Source organism: Myodes glareolus, chromosome 2, assembly GCF_982192425.1.
Source record: "Myodes glareolus chromosome 2, mMyoGla1.1, whole genome shotgun sequence".
NCBI lineage: Eukaryota > Metazoa > Chordata > Mammalia > Rodentia > Cricetidae > Myodes > Myodes glareolus.
In genome coordinates, this window is record NC_142027.1 from 45,646,505 (window position 1) to 45,660,175 (window position 13,671).

The 13,671-nt window shown below is 43.3% G+C and overlaps 1 protein-coding gene across 1 annotated transcript in view; it reads left to right on the plus strand.

Annotated features, from left to right (window-relative positions):
• Cd80 (CD80 molecule) overlaps positions 1-13,671 on the plus strand; it is a 29,605-nt gene that overhangs the window by 13,552 nt on the left and 2,382 nt on the right. Inside the window, exons 2-5 of the mRNA XM_048422376.3 lie at positions 3,140-3,457; positions 6,713-6,994; positions 10,579-10,677; positions 12,401-12,494. Of these exons, the coding sequence (XP_048278333.2) occupies positions 3,140-3,457; positions 6,713-6,994; positions 10,579-10,677; positions 12,401-12,492 (791 nt within the window). The 3' untranslated portion in view covers positions 12,493-12,494. The remainder of the gene's footprint in view (positions 1-3,139; positions 3,458-6,712; positions 6,995-10,578; positions 10,678-12,400; positions 12,495-13,671) is intronic.

Sequence of the window (13,671 nt, forward strand, 5' to 3'; positions counted from 1 at the left end):
CTCTCCTCCTCCCATTCCTGCCACCTTTCCTGCACCCCACCCCCATCCACCCCTGAGAGAGGGTAAGGCATGTGGCTTTGAGGAAGGCCCAAGGCCCTCCCTGCTATATCTAGGCTGAACAAGGTATCCGAATGTGGCTGACAGGTGCATGGCTGGGGCACACTGCAGGGCCACTGGCAGTGGAACCAGGATTTATCCCTACTGCTTGCACTGGCTTTTTGGAGCCCATTCTCTTTGGAGGGATGCCTTGCATCGACAGTGTTTTATATCAGAGAGCTGAGGGCAGAAATGATCACCAACCCTCCTCTCAAGAAAGGTGCTTCAGTCAGTAATAGCCAGGCTGTTGTTATTCTTGTTCCCTGACCTCAACGAGTCCCTCGCTAAGTTATTAAAAATATTACTTTAAATTGTTTTTCAAGATTCATTTTTACCTCAAAGCCATTAACGAAAACATCTTTGCTTAACCTTAAATCATAGCAAGCTTTTTTTTATGAGGCGCACCAGAAACTGTAAACATCTCTCATCAGTAAGATCAAAAGAACTTGAGCTAACTTAGCTTCTGGGATTCAGTTGTTTTTCTAAATCAATAACCTAAGCCACAGTCTATACGGCTCCTCAAGAGAAACTAGTTATGCGACATTTCCTTGTTCTTATTTTCTATCCTCTGCAGCCCCTGGTTTATTAGGGATGGGGTCAACACTTTCAATAGTGTATTTTAGGAGGAAATTATAATATTCCACTGGTAAAAATGCCCAGTAGGACGGGTTATTTCCATGAGATAATCACACCACATTAAAGGTAGTGGAGATCTCCCCACACCAATTCACACCATGCCAGATACCAGATTAAAATAGCAGCTGTGAACACTGAAAGACACAGCAGTAGCAAGAGACACGCTGGGTCAGAAGCGCTTCCGAACTTGCAGTTCCGAGATTGACCCTGCATGTTGGTGGGCCGATTCCCTGAAGTCAATTGCTGCCGGTTGTTCCTCTGAGGTGGGCACCAGCAACAAAAGAAACGAAAAAGGGTGTGATAGGTTCTGTGGTGCCAACGGCAGCACATCCACCCAAGATTTGGTTCAAGTCATTTTATCTTTATCAACCAATGTGGTAGACAGAGCACACAGGAAGTTAAAGAGCCCCAGGGGTGATGGTGTTAGTTTGTAATCCTAGCACTCAGCAGGTGGGGACGGGAAGTTTAAGGTCACCCTTGGCTACTTAGAGAATTCAAAGTTAGCCTGAGGTGGGATCAAAACCTGACTGATCTGTGAAATCGGGAATATGAAGAGGCATTTGTACACTCATGCTCACAGCACTATTATCCATGGCAAGAACCAAGAGGTGGAAGCAGCTCGAATGCCCATCAGTAGATGAGTAGATTTATCAGTTGTGTGTGTGTGTGTGTGTGTGTGTGTGTGTGTGTGTGCGCGCGCGCGCACGTATGCACATGGATGCATGCATGTGTGTATGTGAGTATACAACATATAAATTGAGAAAAGGATATATATATATATATATATATATATGTAAACATATATCGAGAGAGAGAAAGGAGGGAGGGAGGGAGAAAGGGAGGAAGGGAGGGAGACAAAGGGAGATGGAAATTATTTGTGATCACATATCATGTGACAAGGAAATTGTAATGGTAAAAATAAAATGGCGCTGTTCCCTGAGGGGTGGCAGTGGGCAGTTGGTCACAAGGGGCAGCGAACCCCAGGCAGGGCACCGCATGGCAGGTCAGCCAGTCCCACGAGGAGGAGCCGCAGTGGTTGAGAGACAGAGATGGATAGGCACGCCATGCATGAGACTGGATAGTTATTTAGTGGGTTATGGAAGGGAAGGGGAAAGGGGACAGGAGGGAAAAGAGGGATGAGGAGAGAGAGGCAGAGAGAGAGCAAGGGAAATAGAAACAGAGAGAGAGAGAGAGAGGAGGAGGAGGGGGAAGAGGAGAGGAGACGCTATCTCTTTAGGAGAGAGATGCAAAGGAAGGAGCTCAGGTGGGAAGCTAAAGGAAGATCCTCTTGCCTAGGCGGATGGGGGGGGCGGTGTGCTTATCTCTTAAAGGGACAGAACAGACCATTACATAAATTATGTCATATAACACAAGATAAATAAGTCTTGAAGACATAATATAAAATAAAACAGGCCACCCACAAAAGGTCAGTATATCTAAAGTAGTCAAATACATAGAAACCAGCGAAAGAATGGTGGTTCCAGGGTGAGAGAAATGGAGGGGAGATTGTTGTTTAATGTGTACAGAGATTCATGACACATCCAAACAGCTCTGAGCTCTGTCTCACAGCAATGTAAAGATAGGTTTCCATCATAAACTTAAAAATGGTCACTATAGTAAAATTGATGTATTTCTTTCAGTGCTGACAGCAAACCCCAGGACCTTGGGCATGATATGCATGTGCTCTACCATTGAACTACATCCCCAACAGACAGGGCCTGTCAGTGTAAGACAAGCTGGCCTCAAACTTCTTGTTCTCCTCCTCAGCTTCCCAAGCCCTAGGACTATAAGTATTCAGCATACGTAGTGGTTTGTGTGTTTTTTTTTAACCACAATAAAAATTATAAATGGAAGCCGGCAGTAGAGGCACATGCCTTTAATCCCAGCACTCGGGACACAGAGGCAGGCAGATCTTTGTGAGTTCGAGGCCAGCCTGGTCTACAGAGCTAGTTCTAGGACAGGCAGGGTTGTTATACAGAGAAACAAACCCTGTTTCAAAAAGCCAAAAATAAATAAATGAATCCATCATTTTGCACAATTAATATTCAATAATAAAACATAAAAAGTGTCAAGGCTGGGCGAGGTTGGGCCCACTTTTAATCCCAGCACTCAGGAGGCGGGAAGCAGGAGGATCTTGTGAGTTCAGTGCCAGCCTGGCCTCCATTACAAGCTCCAGGACAGCCAGAGTTACATAGAGAAACGCTATCTCTAAAAAAACGATAACACAACAAACAACATCAACAACAAAAACGTATTGGGGATCAAAAAAAAAAATTCTGTCTTGAAAAACCAAAACACATAAACTAAAAAATCCATTCTGGAGCCACTCGTCACGGCTAGTCACTTGACAGAATGAGTCTGCTGTGCTCAGTAACGGTTGTGCGGTCTTTCCTTACGTGTCTTCTAGGTGCTAACAGAGTGTCCAAGTCGGTGAAAGAAAAGGCTTCACTGCCCTGTGGCTACAACTACTCTGTTGATGAGCTGACCAGACTCCGGATCTACTGGCAGAAAGAGGGGAAAGTGGTGCTGAGCTACGTCTCTGGGGATAAAGAAGTGTGGCCCCAATATAAGAACCGGACTTTATTTGACATCACGGACAACTTCCGTCTTATGATCCTGCGACTGCTCCTTTCAGACAGCGGCAAGTACACCTGTGTCGTTCAAAGGCTAGAAAGTGGGTCTTACAGACGGAAGCACTTGGCTTCTGTGGAGCTGTTGGTCAAAGGTGGGTAGGAGTCTCTGATTTACTGATTTGTAATGTCCTGAAAGTCTCGTCTCTATTGATATAGGTGACAATTCTATCAAAGAAGGTGGCATCTCATTTCATATCTGAGGAGTGGGTTTCCAATTTTACAGAGAATCTAACTGATTGTTCAAGAGGGAAAAATCTATCAGTGTGCTTTTCTTGTACTTGGACCACACAAGGTCACAGTAATCAGACCAGGCGCTAGAGTGGCCTGAAATGCCTTCTGATTCTTGGGAATGTAACTTGAATGTGATGTGCCTGTACTGTGAACTGCACTTGAGAACTTCCTATCAGGTAACAAGTTAACTAGGTCACAGACTTTTGACCTTTCTGAATTAATTTGTACCCCTACCTTTGTTCACAAACATCCTTATCTTCTCCACTAAGGGTGGCCAAAACTCAAGTTACCTGAGTCATTTGAGATAAAAAGGACCAATCTTTTTTTTATTTGAATTATGCATGCGTGCGTGCATGCGTGTGTGTATGCGTGTGTGTGTGTGTGTGTGTGTGTGTGTGTGCTTACAGTAGCCAGAAGAAGGTGTTGGGAGCCACCCAATGTGAGTGCTGGCAACTGAACTTGGGTGTTCTGCAAAAGTAAATTAAGTTGAACACTTTACTCAGTCTTTGGAACTGCTGAGCCATCCCTCCAGCCCCAGAGGGCTAATCTTTAGACAGCCCACAGTCTGCCAAGAGCTTCTGAGCAGTGATTCTAGACAGGTTATCTTGTGGAAGGTCTCAGACACAAGGCTGAGGCTGTAGTGAGCTCAGTCAGGCGTGGAAACGCTGGCTCTTACTGAGCTGACTGGTTCTCAGAAAAGTAGAACACAGAATGAATGAACATGAGTTATGACTTTGAACATAAGATGCTTAGACTTGTTACTCCAGGTTAAAGCCTGATGTATGGTTAATAGAAACAAAAGTAACATTTTTGTGTTGGCTATCAGTTTAGTAACTTGAGTGGTATAAACTAGTAAGTAAAAAATAAAAATGCCAACTATAAATAGCTCAGGAACACATCAAACTTTATTTAAGAGCAAGGCCCATTTTTTATTTGCTTTTTTCTTTGTTTTATATTTGGTTTTTGAGATAGAGTCTCACTATGTAGCTTTGGCTGGCCTGAAGGCTTCCATCAAACTTGAAGAGATTTACCACCAATTCATTATTATTATTATTATTATTATTATTATTATTATTATTATTATTATTATTGTTTTGGTTTAAAGTGACTTCCTCTCTAATAATATTAAGGGTTTTCCCTTTCCTGGTACCCTGTCAGTACTTGCCCCTCCCCCATTTCTCCCAGTACCACTCTGGAGTTTTAGAAGCGCTCCTTGGCAACCTGATTTAAAAGAGAACATCTACCTAAATACATCCCGTGTGCCAGGTTCCATGCTAAGTGGTTTCTAGTAATGATGTCATTTCCTCCCTTCAGTCTTGGAGCATGAGATTATTAGCCCATCTTATTGATGAGCAAACTAAAACTAAAAGCCAATTAGCCCACAGTCACAAAATAGACCTCAGTTGAAGAACGGCTCTTGGTGACCTCTGACCTCTGCTCATATGAGTTCTGTAGCACTCAGACTTCTAAGAAGAAAGTTCGTTCTATGGACTGAAGTGGGGGTTTGAGTCCCACATGATAGGGGAGGAGTTAAATCCCTCGCGCCTGAGCGTGAGCGAGCAAGTGGTTCAGAGAAGTTTGCACACTTCGCTCTAAGCCTACTTTAGTATCCTACTGAAGGTCAGATATACAAATGGAGTCAGCTCCGGGAGGCCTCTATGTCCCTTCAAGGAATTGTTGTATTGATGCAGGAAGGAATTAATAAAATGTCATGGCTGAGATTACAGATTCAATATTGTACATTTGGGACACCGTTTTATCTGAATACAAGCCTTTAAAAAAAAAGTTAGGAAGGGTCTTACTCTTAGTCTAGGCTGGCCTGGAACTCAATATATAGCCCAGGCTGGCCTCAAAATCCTCCTACCTCAGCCTCCAAAGTATACCCGAGTTACACATGTGCCCTACCATGCTCAGCTGAACTTATTTTTTAAGAAGCAAGGGAGCGCTGAACACAGACTTGGGGTGGTGGCTACTGCGGGTGCTGAGGTTAGAGGTCCACGGGGTGAGACCATATGAGTGGGTGTGGATGGGCTCCTGGTTCCTGGTTCCCAGGTTGGAGGTGGCTTCACCCATGTCCCTTACTAAAGAAACAGATAGACAGGGCCTCCTGTGAGCGTCCAGTAGCGGGATGGAAGGACAGGACAAGATAGACGGGTAAACAGCAGACACAGCTCCTGGTGTTGAGAAATGGGGACTGTGGATCTCAGTTCTGCCACAGGGCTGTGGGTTCCCCAAACCTGTTGGTGTAGAAAATAAAATTACAAACATCAGTCCATCAGGTTAGTGCTTTTTAACTTCCTTTTTGTATGTTTGTTTTGTTTTTCGAGGCAGGATTTCTCAGAGTAGTTTTGGAACCTGTCCTAGAACTCGCTCAGTAGACCAGGCTGACCTCGAACTCACAGAGATCCGCCTGCCTCTGTCTCCTGAGTGCTGGGATTAAAGGCATGCGCCACCACCGCCCAGCGCTATTTAACATTTTTTCATTTTATTTGTTTTTTGAGACAGGGTCTCTCTAGGTAATCTTGGAACTCCCTCTGTAGATGAGGCTGGCCTCAAACTCACAAAAATAAACCTGCCTTTGCCTCCCAGTGTTGAAATTAAAGGCATGTACCACCCTGGCAGGCTTTTTTTTTTTTTTTTTTGACAGGGTCTCACTCTATTTTCCAGGCTGGCCCCACACTTGTGGAATTCAAGCAAGCCTTCTCCCTCAGCCTAGGACTCCAGGCATGCCCTAACCTTTTCACTTGATGCATTGCCCTTTTAAAGTCCAGACTTTTAAAGTCCGACCTCCTAAGGTTGTCATAAAGAGAAGAATTTCCAGAGTTAACTGACGGGAACTCAATAAGCATTCAGTTGTCTAGTCTCCTCTTCCAGTAGCAAACAGTACGATAACATTTATCCACACGAACCTATTGCTCTCTCTAAGAGCTTTCCTACCTCCCTCAAGCTGGAAGACAACAGACGTGACCAATTCAAACCAGCTCTTTTACTAATGACTTATGCAGGCTTGCAATTCGACTTTATTTTGTCATCCTTTCTGAAGCCTGATCGCTTGTTTAACATGTGCACACATAGATCTGTACCTGTGTATAATTGCGTGCTTGTTCTACCTCCAGCTGACTACCCAACCCCTAATATAACTCACTTCGGAAATCCATCTGCGGACATTAGAAGAATAATATGCTTCACCTCTGGAGGTTTCCCACAGCCTACCCTCTCCTGGTTGGTAAATGGAAAAGAATTAAGTGGCATCAATACAACAATTTCTCAGGATCCTGAAACTGAACTGTACACTGTCAGCAGCCAACTGGATTTCAATATGACATACAACCACAGCATTGTGTGCCACGTAGCGTATGGAGACTCTCAAGTGTCAAAGAACTACACCTGGGAAAAACGTAAGCAACATTACCCTGGAAAGTGTCTACTGTATAGTATCCAAAAGAATAACCCAGCCAGCTTCATTTTAGAACTGAACTAACTCACTGACTCTGATGGTAACGTTAGTCAGGGTAGACATTTAGGATGTGTCGATATGATTCGCTGACATCACTAGACAGGTGATGGTGATATTACTAGACTAATTTTATTTTCTTTTAATAAATATTCTAAAATTTATGGGCCTAATTATGGTTGTCTTTTCTGAAAGCACCAAATTTTGTCCTTCTTTATAATTTCCGGATTTTGGCATTTTCCTTTAGGATACCCCATCTCAATGGTTCCATGGTATCAAACCACTGTATTTTTGGAATGGATTTTTGTTTTTAGAATTCCTCATTCACTCTGGGTGTGGGGTCAGAGCACACCCAAAGCCCTAGATTTGATCCCACCTACTGGTTCATCCAGAGCCAAGTCTGGTAAAGTTATGTGATAAGAGTCTTTAAGGACTGGGGATGGATGGGGAATAGGTCATTTTGAGTCAATAATTTCCCTTTTAAGTAGTAAACTTATGGAATTCCCTTTCTCTAAGGGTGAAATTATAAAATGAAGAAACTGTTTTGATTTAAACATATGTATCTGAACTTCATGGCAGGGTTTCAGGGTTCTCGGATATCGGAATGCTCGTCTGATTTGAAGGGCATGTGAGGCCCACTCGGGACTCTCCTCCCCGCTCAGCCCCGCTCTAAGGGCGTCTTCTGTGTCTGCGCAGTGCAGAAGCAATGCCGTGGGACAGTCAGTAGTACATGCGCATTTACTGTGAGCGGCGGCACGGCTCCTGCCTTCCTCTTTATTTACAGTTGTGTCAATAGCTCAGCGATTTGTTCTTTCAGATCTGACCTGGATTCTTTTAACTATGTTCCTCTGTAGGTAATAAGAAAATTTCCTGAGAACATTTGTGTCCAATACAAACCAACTTTCTGCATGATTTTAACACTCCAAACTCATTTCTCCATCGCTTTTATGCATTCTGAAATTTTACTTAAAAAAGTCTTGGCTCATAAAGTGGACACTAGTTTATTAATGTGAACTTCATTTTTACTTTAGAGAGCTATCACTAACAAGTTTTATATAATTTTAAAGGTGGGGATTTAGTTTAGTCAGTCATTTTTGGAATATGGGCATATGTGAGATTTAGGACAAAAGTGCTGGAATGTTTCTGGAAGAATTCAGACAGTATTTTAGACTTCGTGTGATGCATGTGAATACGCACACACAGCATGGTCTCACTGTGCAGCCTGAGTTGGCCTTGGCCTCATTCCAACCTCTGACTCCCTTAGTTCTGGAAATAGAGAAATGAGCTACTGCACATGACTGGTTTCTAATTTCTCAACCCAGGCCCTGTTGCTTTGCCTGCTCATGGGGTCTGCTTTTGTGGACGGAGAGTTTTGGTTTGTTTTTTTTTTTTAAGATAAATTTATTTATTTATTTATTTATTTATTTATTTATTTATTTATTTATTTTGTGTACAGTTTTCTTCCTGCACACCAGAAGAGGGCACCAGGTCTCTCGATAGATGGTTGTGAGCCACCATGTGGTTGCTGGGAATTGAACTCAGGACCTCAGGAAGAGCAGCCAGTGAGCCATCTCTCCAGCCCTTGACAGAGTGTTTTAAAGAAAAGCCTCAAATCTCACTACCCAGACAGCCATCATTATTCGGGGCAAGAGTTAGGACATGTGATCGTTTGTGAGATGAGTTTGGAGGCTAGTGAATGGCAGATTAGAAAGATCCAGACTAAGAAGGTGCTGGGGGAAAGGGCTCGGAATCAGGGGTCTTCTGAGAGAGCACAGAAATCCATGGAAGGCGGTTGGGAAATGAGAACAAGGAAGGTGTGACACGCTTGCTTGGGTGGCTGAGGATGCCATTCAGGGCAGTGGCAAATGTGGACAGTAGACGGTGGGCTTTGTGTGGGAAACCGTGAGAGCTGGCAGAGATGGCTCAGCAGGTAAGAGTGTGGGCTGTTCTTCCAGAGGACCTGTCTTTCATGTCCAGCACCCACATAGTGGTTTACAATAATCTGTAACTCCGGTCCCAGAAGAATTTGATGCCCTCTTCTGGCCTATGGTGCACAGACACACACACAGGCAAAACACCCTTACACAGACAATAAAAACAGATAAAGCTTTAAGAAGAAAACACAGTGAATTTAGTTTGCATCAGTTGGCTTCCAGTCATGTGGTCAGCAGCTGGATCTATAATACATCGGGAGTCCAGAAATGAGATAAGAAATGCAATGTTCAAACTCAGAAATGAAACCGGCCTTTTAAAAAAAGATTTATTAATTTATTATGTATACAGTGTTCCACCTGTAAGTATGCTTGCAGGACAGAAGAGGGCATCAGATCTCATTACAGATGGCTGTGAGCCACCATGTGGTTGCTGGGGATTGAACTCAAGGCAGTGCTCTTAACCTCGGAACCATCTCTCCAGCCTCCCAAACTCAGAAATGGGATGGTATTTCAAGCTTTGGATGTGGATGAGATTATACTGGCAGACAGGACAACAAACAGACACAACGGAAACAATGACATGGAGAAGCTAAGATAAGGAAAAAGTGCCTGTAAAGGAAGATGACTGTTCCAAACAGAAACAGGGGAGTGTGGGATCTCAGATGCCAAGGACAAGGTGGTCCATGGGGCCAAAAAGAAACTTCATCCATGAGGCTTGGTAATGGGGAAGGCTGAAAATGAATTAGTGTTTGATATTTGCTTATAAGCCATTCCTGAGAAGCCAGAGAGGCTATGTTGCTAATATTCCCTTCAAATTGTGTCCCTGTCCTTTTTTCAGACGCTGCTATCTCTCAAAATGATTAAGAAATGAATGGTATAGCTGCTACCTCAATGAGGACTGGATGGCAGCAATACACACACCAATCTCTTTGTCCTGCTGCCTCAGCAGTCTTTGTATCCGCCATGTGCTCCATGTGAGACTAGACATTCATCAGAAGCTGTTGCACATGGCTACCTTCCAGGATGGCCCTCTAATACCAATTCATAGCAATTGTTGGCTCCTTTAGGCTCCCCCAAACTTAAAACTGGAGGTCAAAAAAAATGAATCTTGAAGAGAATGTGAAGTCTCCTGAATCTTAAGGCAACCCCTCCATGGAGTATAAGAGTAGAGGTGGAGGATGTGAAGAGACCATGCGAGAAAAAGACAGGAGGTGTAATAGAGCTAGAGGAGAAAGGAGTAGGTCTGTCTGTTTATATTATGACATTGCTAGTAAGACTCAGTCATATCAGCTACAGAAATGAACTGAGGAGATAATAGCCTTTAAGGTATCTCCTTAGAACCTGCCTTCATGTCAAGTTAGCTCAGGCAATGCAGACGCTCACGTTACTTTTTTCATCTTCAGTATCTATCACTTGAACGTTAGCTGCCCACAGTATATTCTTGGTAGGATTGCGCAGGAGAGTGCTGACAGCTGTGGATCTGTGGATCTGGCGTAGTCAATGATTCTCCGCAGGTGCGCGGTGAAGAGGCACAGGATGGGAATCTGGCAATAGGTTGTACGTTACGACTGATACTATTTTTTTCTCTCCACAGCACCAGAAGCCCCTCCTGATAGAAATCACACAACCACAATCTTAACAATTGGGCTAGGAGCCCTTTCTGCAATACTTATAGCAATCTGTGTTATGTACAGTAAGTACAACCCTCATTATCATGATTAATTCATGGAAGCCTAGATTCCATCATGCGTTCCAGCACATCTTTGGCATTCCAGTCTAGTCTTTGATCGTGTTTGAGGCAAATCTACAGGAACTTTAGATTCTTAATTATTTTTCTCATCGAACTCTGTCCATTCACCATAAAAAGAAAATCCTGGATCCCTACTGTATGCCTAGGATTCTCCGAGGCATTCAAATTCTGAAGACGGAAAGTCATGGTTCTTAAGATCCAGTCTGAAAGATAACTATAGGACACATGTCTATAATCTCTGCACTCATGAAACTGAAACAGGAGGACAGACAGCTAGAAACTGGACTGAGCTACACAGAAACTTTGAGGCTATAGCAAAATCCTGTCTTAAAAGGGATGAGTGTATTTTAGTTCAATCTTGCCAATTTCCCATACTTTCTATTTTTTTTGGAGACACCAATGCTTTTGGACTACTTTGAAAGCCTCTCTGATGCTGACTGACACTCTCACCTCTGGATTTGGAGGAAAGGAAGAATGACAAGGTTTAGAGGCAGAGTCTTTCTTTGGTAGAGATCACTAAGACCTGGGAAACTAGATGCCATAAATTGGTGCGGGACAATTCTGCATTCTGTCAATTATGTTTTAAATAAACGCTGATTGGCCAGTAGCCAGGCAGAAAGTATAGGTGGGACAACCAGACAGGAAGTAGAGGTAGGATAAGGAGAACAGGAGAATTCTGGGAACGAGGAAGCCCATTCTTCCTGGAGTCCTGCCCAGACACGGAAGAAGCAGGATGTGCCCTGCCCTGCTGAAAAAGGTACCGAACCATGTGGCTAACACAGATAAGAATAATGAGTTAATATAAGTTATAAGAGTTAATAAGAAGCCTGAGTTAATGGGACAATCGGTTTATAACTTATGGAGACCTCTGTGTGATTTTCTCTGGGACTAAATGGCTGGGGAACCGGGCAGACAGAAACCTCAGTCAACAATAAATGGCTTTTGCCAATTCTCAATTACTCAAAATATTTTTGTATCAATGAGGCTGTAGTTGGTTAGAAGATATGTCTAGGACACTGTATGTTTTTAAATTGTGGCATTAGACATGGCCTGCCCTCAATCTTGGTGATTGACTAGAGAGGACTTTCTAGTTCAGATCTATGGCCATAATCACCCAGAAGGTATAAACTAGACTAGGAGTCACAGCCCCTGAGCAAATCAAATTAGGAGAGTAACATCTGCTGACTTTATAACCTTCAGCACACATAAACAAAAAAAGATCAAAGCTCAAATAGACGTTACCAGATGCTATGCTATGAGAAGATCACCTTAAGATACAAAAACTAGTGAACTCATAATGTTTCTAAAACAAATTAACTAATCTTACTCTCCAGTTCAGAGTCTGTCATTCTCACCACTTCTAGCATTGGCATTTGGGGTTCAAATAATACTTTGTTATAGTAGTATTTTACTATATATAAGATGTTCACAAGAGGACGCTTCCTCATCTTTCAACAAACAACAATAATAGCAAGACATTTTTCAGGAATTGCCAATTGTCCCTGGAGATGGGAGGGAGGTATTGGAAACTCTCCTGGTTTAAGAATCATACAAAAAAAAATAATCATGCTCTAGGTGTAAGGTAGTAGTAGGGTGTTTTGCTGAAATATACAGGCATGATTTATGGGATTCTAATCCGTTGTTATAATGTATGCTTCTCTTCAAGGATGTTTCAGAAGAAGGAATGAGGCAAGCGAAAGAGAAAACAACATCATTTACCTAGGGCCTGTAGAAGTATCAACCGAACAGAATGTCTGAAGGTAACCATCTACCTTCCTTTAGCCCTTCTCTACCCATGTGGCATACGTGGTATTATGTGGATCATGAGGTCCAGTGTTCCTTTCAGCACTGTGCTACCTGATCTTTTGGACGACTGGACACAAGGTAGAAGAGAAAAACCTAAATGAGGATTTCTCTTCATCAGGTTGCCTGAGAGCAAGTTTGAGCATTTGCTAGATTGACGATCGACAGGGGAGGACCCAGACCAGGATGGGTAGTGCCATTGCTAAACAGGTGATGCTGGGTGATAGAAGAAAGGGGAATGAGAGAGATAGGGAGTGAGGCAGTACACGGCATCCTTTCATTGCCTTTGCATCAGTCCCTGCTTCGTTTCTTGCTTGAGTTTCTACTCTGCTTTACCTCGATGATGAGGGCTCTAACCTATAAGATGTAAACCTCCTCCTCCCCCAAATTTCTTTAGTTCATTATTTTATCACAATAACAGAAACCTAACTAGGACATAAATTGGTGCCAGGAGTGGGGTATTGTGTACTGACAGACCTGACCTTGTTGTTATAGGGAGGACTGTGCAGTGCTTAGAGCTCTGGAAAAGCCATTGGTGCTTAATGCTCAATCCCTTGCTGCCTGTGGCATTGGGTGAGCTAGCCGGGGCAGAGCTGGAGAGCTCATCCTGGTGATGAGGTTTAGGAGAGCTGGTGGGCTAACCAAACTCAGCTGCCACCGAGGCCCATATCCATGGCTATGAGTTGATCCACCCCACCAGTGAATCGCTGGAGCACGCGGAGTTGGTCCAGCATATCTTCGTTGTTTTCCATGGTATGGTTTGCAATCAGTTCATGTGAAATGCCGAGGTGCCAGCAGTGAAAAGACATACTTTGGATTTGGTCCTATGACTACACAGAAACTAGGACAATGGAAGTCCTAAATGCTCTTCCAGCCAGTGGGGGGAACACAGCATTAGCTTTTGTGAAAACCACAGTTAACAGTCAAATATGTGCGTTCCTAGAACTCCATGGTCTTTTATGGTAGGGAAGACTGGGACTGAATGTATGTCTTTCAAAGCTCAAAGCAAAAGTCAGGTTGGAGGCACAGTTCATTGTCTACTAGTTCATATTGGACTGGCAATCTCTTTAGGCTAGTTTGCCCCTTTACATAATACTTGAGAAAGTTCTCATTTAAAATGAGATTATTTACTAA